The sequence below is a fragment of the Amblyraja radiata genome, chromosome 3 (genome assembly GCF_010909765.2).
Source record: "Amblyraja radiata isolate CabotCenter1 chromosome 3, sAmbRad1.1.pri, whole genome shotgun sequence".
NCBI classification, from domain to species: Eukaryota; Metazoa; Chordata; class Chondrichthyes; order Rajiformes; family Rajidae; genus Amblyraja; species Amblyraja radiata.
In genome coordinates this window covers 61,264,718-61,274,917 of record NC_045958.1, presented here as the reverse complement: position 1 = coordinate 61,274,917, position 10,200 = coordinate 61,264,718, and the positions used below count along the sequence as shown (strand labels likewise).

Genomic DNA, 10,200 nt, shown 5'->3' with positions numbered 1-10,200 from the left:
CCTTTACCTTGTTAATAATGTGTTACACTACAAAGGCAGTGTGAACATTTAATGACCATCCATAGGACAGCATGAAGAGAAAATAGAGATGTGCTGAATGCTGACTGCATTTAATGATGCTTCTTCTTCCATAATCCCCACTGTAAAATACTGAGCAACTTAGGTGTGGATGGTTTATTATATATAGCCTCAAACCCTTGAGCTGCACAATGGAGAAGGCTTGGGGTTCATAATTTGAATTAACATAGAACGCAGAAAAGTACAGCACAGGAACAGGCCCGTTGGCCCATAATGTCTGTGCCGAACATGCCAAGATAAACTAATCTCATCTGCCTGCACATGATCCATATCTCTCCATTCCTGGCATATCCATGTGACTATTAAACACCACTATTGCACTAAAAGCCGATTAAACACCACTATTGCATCTGCCACCACCACCACCCCTGGCAGCGCGTTTCAGGCACCACCACCCACTGTGTAAAAAACTTGCCCAATACATCTCCTTGATACTTTACCCCTCTGAACTTAAAGCTATGCCCTCTATCTTTGGCATTTATACCCTGGGAAAAAGGTTCTGATCGTCTACCCTATGACAATTTTGTTTATTTATATCAGGTCTCCCTTCAACCTCCTGCGTACCTGAGAAAATCTAAGTTTGTCCAACCTCGACTCAATGGAGCAACTTTCTGCAAGAGATCAAAACCCTTGTCTTTGTAAATGTAGTGAAAGAATAGGAAAATCCTGAACAAGCTGTGCAAGCAGGGTTCACAGTGACTTCCAGGGAATTGGGAGATAGTGGGAAACTACACTCTGGAAATTTACTGAAAATAAATGCAACAGCGCATAAAGAATCAGCATTTAAATTATAGGGCCAAAAGTCTATTTGTTTGAATTAATGTTGAAAGAGAAAATAATTCTCTATTTAATGTACTACTGCAACACTGAGTTTTGAACAATAACAATATTTACTGTATACAATGATGGAATTATTTTCATTTTATTTTATAATGTTTTGAGGAGATTGTAGGACATTTGAGTAAATGAATGAAAAACAAGGAATATACTTTATGCCTTTATGCCTTTAGTAGAATTTCTGACATTCTTTAGTAGAATATTCCATAGAGCACCACAAATAATTCACCACTCGCCATCCCATATAGTGGCTGGTATTTGAAGGCAGAACAGGTTGGGAGATTGCAGTTGATGTTCTTGTTGCTACATTCAGTTAGAACATCCTGACCTTCATACTGTATTTAACAACATGACCATAAATTATATGGTTAAATCATGTCTGGATCACATACATCACAACGTCACCCCCAGGCTCACAAATTTTAAGGGAAACAACAGAAGAATCTCTAACATTTTCACAATGTTTCCTGATAAGTAGAAGCTTCTATCAAGATCTAACCATCGGCTTGAGGTTAGGAAGTGGTTTTCAGACCAAATTATTCATGGAACAACAATTTCCATCCATAAAGATGAAAATCCACTTCACTTTCCACATTGACCTAAAATGAACTTTGCCCATTTTCATGAAGCTGTACACACAATCACATGACTTATATCAACTCTTTGGATAAAGCTTTCAGGTGAGTCTTACCAAGTGATGGGAAGCACAGCTTGTTCCATTCCTCAGGTGGAAATCCATTCTCTACCACTCAATGAAATGAAATAGAAATAGGAGCAGTACTTTGTAATTGTCATATTTATCTCCAGTAAAACGAAAGATGTCAGCATCAACATGTGAAACATTCTTTCTCTAGGTTATTACACATATTTCTATTACCAAACACATCAAGAAAGACAGCATCTAAGTTAGTTGTTGACCAATAACGCCATATTCCCTCTATTTTGCCTACTTTCATAATAACTCACCACCATTACTGTCAGACAATGCAACTCACACACCCACATCCATATAGACATCATTGTAGTCATAACCACACACATATGCACTCGCACACATGCGCACACACATGCTCAGACTCATGCACACAGGTGGATGCTTGTGCACAGACACACGCAAGCAGCAGACAAATATTGCATGCTGATTCATTCCAAATGTTTAGGAATTTTACGGCATGACCTATTTTCCTTTAGGAACAAGAATTATATCCCATAAAACATAATAACTCTAAAACCTTTACAATCAGAGCTGGGAAGAAATGTTCACCCTAATTCAATGGATTGAACTCAGAACTCAGTTATATGGATGAAAGGTCAGCATCTTAGTAATTAACCACTTTTTCTATGATATACATCGAAATTCTGCATGAGCAAGCAGCTACTGAGAAAACTATGTTAATATCAAAATATGACATTGTCTTCCATCTTTAACAATAAGTCCTTATTGGCACAGACCATATGACTTTTAGCACAGTGTCACGTTGTATGACACACATGTTGCTTGCAAGGATTGGTAGTGTACCACTCTGTTATCTTTTAGGAATTGTAATTGTATTCTCCCATGTCGACAATACCTTCTATTTTAACAATGAATTAGTTGTGAACAAATGGTTCAGACTGAAAACCCTTGCAGATATAGCAGCACATTGCTCAGCCAGACATTTCATGCTTAAATCATCTGACATTTTGCCACATGCATCCTCAGAGGCTTGCGCAAAGATTTTATAAATCATGACAACTTTTCTCAAGTTACTGTTCACTTCTGCGTGGGCCTTTGCACAATGTAGGCAGCTTGTAAGTTGGAAGCATGTCCCGGTTAGCTGTGAGAGGGCCCGGAAACTTTCTGAAACCCCAAGGATCATCTCATCAGGAGTCTGATTTACTTTCACACACTTTTGACAGGCAGACATTAACTTTCTGCACTCACTATAGAGTTTCTGTTTGGTAAATGAGGGAAGTGCTATACAAACTTCCTCTGCATGTCTTTCTCTGGGACATTCCTTCAAAATATCGAGCAACTCCACAATATCATTATGCACCAGCCTGAATCCATTGGGCATGTTGTATATTTTATCTTTTAGTAGTAACAAGGCCAGACTTGCATTCTTCACAGCAGTGTCACCTTCAGGAACACCAAAGTAATGGTCGGCTGCCGTGCTTTCTTCACCTTGTTTAATAGATGTAGTGAAGATTTGAGGCAATGGGTTTCCTGAATCAGGTGGGGTGGTCCTTGGAGAAGGTCGCTGTTTGAGACTTTCTACTTCTTTGTTTTCATTATTAGCATCGATGCCTAATGCTCTGAAACAATTTCCATATACCACCTGGCAGCTACATGCTTCCATTCCACTTGTTGAGAGCTCTTTATTCATTGTATCCATCGTAGGCATGACCAATTCTCCACAGCTCAAACCTAGCTCCTCTTCTGGTTCTTTGTGGCTGTTGGATTTGGCAGGGGGACATTCACTTACTAGTGCTGGAGTTTTCTGAATTGGTGAGTAGGCTACTTCATAAAGTAGCTTTGATTTATGTATTTGTGAGATTCCTTTATAGGAAGCATTTTCATCCCCTGGGGAAACCAGTGTTGCATTGGGGTTATCTATGTTTGTTTGTGTGGGATGTATAATTGACTCAAGTTGTTTCCAGCAATTCCATTCAGATTTTGATTGGTTCTTTTTCTCATGTTCCCCGTGAAAGCTAGAACTGTTTGGGGGCCTTACTGAGAAAATTTCCATATTTGGTTCCAAGGTTGGTGATGACAAATGTTTGACTGTGCCAAATGTCTTAAAGGACATGCAATTTAAGTTCAAAACCAATCTGTTCATGTCGAGGGAATGCACATTTATGTCTCCCATGGAGGAGACTCTCTTGTCAGATACTCCCTCATCCAATACTGACATTTCTGGGAAATCTTCTTGATATCTGTTGAACATCACCAAATGTTTTTGTGAAGTTATACTGCAATTGCTTTTTTGATAACATGATTCTCCTTTGTCATAGTTGTCAGATTCTTCCTTGTAAGTGCCTGTATTCTGTTTGAGGTCTGTTTCATATGATGCAAGTCTAAGTGCAGTTCCATTTTGATCTAAGTCTGACTGTGGGCCATACGTATAATCTACCTGTTCCAGGACTACACTGCCTTTGACAATAACAACACCTTGGTCTTTGCTTATCATGTTAACTGTGTTCAGGGTTCGTTGTTCATCAGTACAGGCTGCAGTGGTAACAAAGTGTGCCTTATCTTTTATCGAGTTGTGAACGGATAAGTCTCCAAGCTCAACAATTACTTCTGAAGAACTTTGAGATTGCTCAATATTGGAACAAGCTGTTTTGGGTGGTTTCACATCAGTGAAAGGTTCACTTATACTTTCAACCATTTCAGAACCATCTGTTTTTGAAGTGTAGCCAATTTTAGAGCCTGTATCACATGGGTAGCGTGTAGCTGAAACTGTAGTGATGACTGTTATTGCTTCTGTAACTGATTTAATTTCCATGCTATCAGGCTCCATTTCCATTAAGCTAGGTGCTGCCTTTTTATTGATGCTGACAGAGCATGGCTTCAATGGCTTATGTTTCAATAAGGAAGCTTTGGTCTCCATACCTGCCACTGAAGAGGGAAATGGCAATTGCTGCTTTCTTGATACAAGATCATCCCTGTCATGACAACACAGGAGATCTTCAACTTTGTTTGAGTAAAGCTGGGATAGTTCAGGTTTTGCATCATAAATGTCCTTAGGATCAAAGTGTCCCTTTTTTGTATTCATTACATGTTCTGCTACTTCATTTGTATCTTTAATACTTTCCGCAGACTCAATGCCATTTGTGCTCTCATAATAACTTGGAGGTGTCTGCATATTCCATTTCTCTTCAATCCCCTTCATACACGCAGACTTTAAATCTGCCAAAAAAGAAAAAAAAACGTAAATATTTTATGTAGCAATTCCTGCAAATGCCAGTAAACATGTTTGATTGTTTTGTAGGTAATGCTGTTTGAATTTTTCCAGTGTTGCAATGGAGATTAGTGGCAAGTTGACATTCCTGCGAAACCACCTCACTTGGCTCCTTATATAATCTTTGTACTCCACATCCTGCAATTGGATTTTCTTCTACACACACCTCATTTTGCTCTTAGATATTTTCCAATCATTGTTACTTGATTTCATGGTATATTTGGAATTTACGACAAGTGTTGTAAAAACTCTGTGCATTTACTCTGTATAAGTCGCTTCATAATTTTATAGACCTCTGTAAGATCACTCCTCAGCTTCCTGCACTCCAAGGAATAAGGTTCTAGCCTGCCCGGCCTCTCCCTATAGCTCAGCCCCTCAAATCCTGGCAATATCATCTTATATCTCCTCTGCATTCTTTCCAGCTTAATGACATCCTTCCTATAGCAGGCGACTGAAGCTGAACACAGTGCTCCAAATGTGGCCTCCCCATCTTGTACAGCTGCAACATAATATCCCAACTTTTATACTCAATTTCCTGACATTTGAAGGCCAATATACCAAAAGCGTTCTTTACCATCTTACATAACTGTGACACTACCTTCACAAAAGTACGCAACTGCACCCCTGGATCCCTGCTCTACAACACCTCCCAGGGCCCTAACATTCACTGTGAAGGTCCTATCCTGGTTTGACTTCCCAAAATGCAACACTTCACACCTACCTGAATTAAACCCCATTTGCCATTCCTCAGCCCACTTGCCCAGCTGATCACGAGCCTGCTGCCATTTTTTGATAACCATCTTCTATGTCTATGATACTACCCACTTTTGTGTCATCTGCAAACTTACTAATCATGCTATACATTCTGACCCAACTTGTTGATATGAACCACTAACGGCAATGGATCCAGCACCGATCCCTGAGGCACACCACTTGTCACAGGCCTCCAGTCCAAAAACACGCTTCCACCACCACTCTCTACATCCTTTCAGGAAGCCAATACTGCATCCAGTTTACTAGCTCTCCCTGGATCCTATGGAATCCAGTGGTGGTGCAGAGAGTCAAAAACCTCAAATTCCCAGACGTGCATATATCTGGAAATCTGTCCCGGACCCAACACGTTGAATCAATCATAAAGAAAGCCCATCAATGCCCCTACTTCCTTAGAAGATTGAGGTGATTTGGTATGTCAGCAGATACTCTCTTGAACTTCTACACGTGTAGAGTAAAGAGCATTTGACTGGTTGCGTTACAGCCTGCTTCGGCAATTCAAATGCCCAGGAACAAAGAAGATTGCAAAAAGTGGTGAACACTGCCCAGTCCATCATGGGTACTGACCTCCCCACCATCAAAGAGATCGGCTGGAGTCACTTCCTCAAAAAAGCAGCCAGCATTATCAGAGACCCACACCACCCTGGCCACACTCTCATTTCACTCCTGCCATCAGTAGGCATGTATAGGAGCCTGCAAATTGTAATGCCCAGGTTCAGGAGCAGATCTTCCCTGCAAACATCAAGCTATTAAATACTACAACCTTCAAATAAGATCCAAACTACATAGACTTGGGGGCATTGTTTTTCTTTGCACTATTATTGTTTTTTAAAAAATATATATATATTGACATTTTTTGTTGTTTAATATGGTATTTACAGAGTATTATGTTTACATATCTGATGTGCTGCTGCAAGTACAATTCCATTGTTCCGTTTCATGGATTTATGACAATAAATCACTCTTAACTCTTGACTCTTGAACCAACTTTCCGGAGTAACCTACCATTTGGAACCTTATCAAAGGCCTTGCTGAAATCCATATAGACAATGTCCACGGCCTTGCCCTCATCAACCATTTTGGTTGACTCAGAAAAAAAACTCAATCAAATCAAAATACATGATCTCCAACATACTCCATTCTGACTATCATTAATCGGCCCTGTCTATACAAATGCATATATATCTTATCCCTCAAAATACTGTCCAGTAACTTACCTATCACAAATGTTAAGCTGACTGATCAGGTTTTTCCGTGCCATCCAATTTTCAATTAAACTTTGGGCTTGATTGCTTCAACCCACTCCCTTGTGTACCTTAGGACATGATGGCAGGGACATAAATCTCGTGTAATATGTTGCTATGATTTTAACCTCTATTGTATTGGGCAAATGGACATTTCCTAACACAATAAGGAAACTTCACTTTATCATCACCAGTAAGTAGTTTTCCAAAAGCCATTGTGAACATTTTATTAATTAAACTAGTAAAACCGCAGCTTTGATAATGATGATTTTTATATCAGCTATGGCTCTGTGGTGTAACCCCATTCTAGACACCAATGTATGAGATGAGACATAAAGCCATGGTCCCTTCTGCCTATTCAGATGGCTGTAAAATATCCTAACATTCTGTGCGGTACAGAGTTAGGGAGATGTCTCATTGTTCTGATCAATACTGATCTCTCATACAGCATCACCAAAACAGTCTGATCATTTATGTTACTGCTGTTTGTGAGATTTTCTGTTAACAAGTTGCCTTCATAATAAAACAAAGACCAAACTTTACAAATATTTATTTCATTGTGAAGTTATAGAACCACAGACACCTGCAACACCAAAGAGCCATCTGAGTTTTGGAATATCCAACATCATGAAAGACAACTTAATACAAGCATTTTTTTTAATTTCCCAACAGCTTTGACAGAAGAGTGCACTTTTTTATTTTATAATTTGAACTTATTTTGTGGTCATGGAATGTTTGTTAGGTCCATTAGTAAGGTGTACCAAAGTGTGGCATCATGGTGATAGGAATAAAGGCAAAGACTATTCTTAAATGGGGAGAGAATTCAGAAATCGGAGGTGCAAAGAGACTTGGGAATACTGGGGCAGGATTCCCAAAAAGATAACTTGCAAGTCGAATTGGTAGAAGGACGGCAAATGCAATACTAGCATTTATTTTGAGAGGACTAGAATATAAAAATAGGGATGTAATGCTGAGGCATTGGTCAGGCTGTATTTGGAGTATTGTGAGCAGTTTTGGGCCCCATATTTTTAAGATATTTTAAGATAATCTTAAGATATTTTAAGGCAGAGATAGATAGATTCTTGATTAGTATTAGTGTCAGGGGTTATGAGAGAAGGCAGGAGAATGGGATTGAGGGGGAAAGATAGATCAGCCATGATTGAATGGCGTAGATGGGGCGAATGGCCTTATCCTGCTCCTACAAATATTCCTACATAATTTGCAGTATGAAAGAATAAATACTTTCTTCCACTCTACCAATACACTTTAGTTCCAGCCTAAGAAATCATTAACTACTGTAACAAAGCCAATTTTTATGCTTCTCGTGATTACAATTTTACCATCTTGGTCAGGTGCCACCCTGGAACTATAGTTCGCTCTTTCTACTACAATAAACCTTATGGGATGAGGTTAACAAAGCAATATAAAATTGGTCAACTTTTTTATGTTCTTAGTGGGTATAAGATAAATATGAGATAAAACTGATGTAGATTTAAAAAAATACTTTGATAAAATATTACATCAGATCAGAGTATATAGCAAAAGAATTAGTAATAGAATGAGAATTAATCTAGTTTTGAAATGGAAAAGAGAGAGCTAGTGAGGGTAAGCATCAGACATTCTGGTGGAAAGTGGAAATGTTGTTCCATTGGGAAAAGCGTTTCAAGCATAGGCATGTTCTGCAGAGACAAATATCGTTCAATGTAAAAGTCCAAATTATAATGCAAATTGGAAGTTGTAGATAATGAAGATTTTAGCATTATAAAAGATATTGTTAAAGTTGCAGGATTAGATGTATTGGCAGATGGGTTTCAATAAAGGCAATATTGAGGTGGGAAATGCTGGTAGGAGGATTGGGGCAGTTAAAAGTGTGAAAAGAATGCCCAGAAATGATATCTGTTTGCACCTGTTTTATTACGCAGATAACATGGATAGGTGATGTTTCAGGTCGGGACCCTTCTTCAGATTTTTTGTAAGGTGGGGGGGAGAAGAAAGCTAAAAGAAAGGATGTCCAGGATAAAGCCTGGCAAGTAATAGGCAATCACAGCATATAATCCTCCAACATTTTCGTCACCTCCAATGTGATCCCACAACTTGCTACATCTTCCCATCTCCACCCCTTTCTGCATTCAGCAGAGACCTTTCGTTCCGCAATTCCCTGATCAATTTGTCCCTTCCCACCCAAACCACCACCTCCCCAGGTACTTTCCCCTGCAACCACAGGAAATGCAACACCTGTCCCTTTACCTCCCCCCTTGACTCCATCCAAGGACCCTGATAGTCTTTTCAGGTGAGGCAGAGGTCCACTTGCACCTCCTCCAACCTCATCTACTGTATCCGCTGTTCCTGGTATCAACTTCTGTACATCGGTGAGACCAAGCGCAGGCTCGGCGATCATTTCGCTGAACACCTCCTCTCAGTCTGCCTTAACCCACCTGATCTCCAGGTTGCTCAGCACTAACTCCCCCTCCCATTCCCTGACCATTCTGTCTAGGGCCTCCTCCATTGTCAGAATGAGGCCCAGCGCAAATTGGGGGAACAGCACCTCATATTTCACTTGGGTAGTTTGCACCCCAGAGGTATGAACATTGACTTCCCCAACTTCAAATGGCCCTTGCTTTGCCTCTCTATCCCCTCCCCTTCCCAGTTCGCCCACCAGTCTTACTGTCTTCGACTGCATTCTATAATTGTCCAGTCCACTCCCCTGACATCAGACTGAAGAAGGGTCTCGACCCGAAACGTCACCCATTCCTTCTCTCCAGAGATGCTGCCTGTCCCATTGAGTTACTGCAACATTTTGTGTCTACCTTCGATTTAAACCAGCATCTGTAGTTCATTCCTACACATTAATAGGTTGATACAGGTGAGGATGATTTTTTGATAGGCAGATGGTTGGACAAAGGACTGAGATGAAAAGACAAAAGGCTTAAACGGTTGTGAATTGGGAAGCTGGAGGAGGGAATGCAGGTGGGGTGGGGGGAGGGGAGAAATAGAAGCGATTCCAGGTGGGCACACAAGAGAGGAGAGAACACGGGGGATGGATTATATGGAGGAAGAAGGGATAAGTAGGTTATGTAGTTACCTAAAATTGGAGAATTCAGCATTCATACTGTTGGGTTGTAAGCTACCCAAGCGGAATATGAAGTGTTGTTCCTCCTGTTTGCATATGGCCTCACTCTGAGAATAGAGGAATCCCAGAATAGAAAGGTCATATGGGAATGGGAATGGGAAGAGGAGTTAAAATTGTTAGCAACTGGGAGATCCAGCACACCTTGACAAACAGTGCACAGATGTTCGGCAAAACAGCTGTTGAGCCTATCCTTGGT

General features: G+C 40.2%; 1 protein-coding gene across 1 annotated transcript in view; it reads right to left on the bottom strand.

Annotated features, from left to right (window-relative positions):
- Nucleotides 1-422: 422 nt before the first annotated feature.
- The window catches only part of frmpd1 (FERM and PDZ domain containing 1), a 132,107-nt gene continuing 122,329 nt past the window's right edge, over nucleotides 423-10,200 (bottom strand). Inside the window, exon 16 of the mRNA XM_033017891.1 lies at nucleotides 423-4,807. Within this exon, the coding sequence (XP_032873782.1) occupies nucleotides 2,490-4,807 (2,318 nt within the window). The 3' untranslated portion in view covers nucleotides 423-2,489. The remainder of the gene's footprint in view (nucleotides 4,808-10,200) is intronic.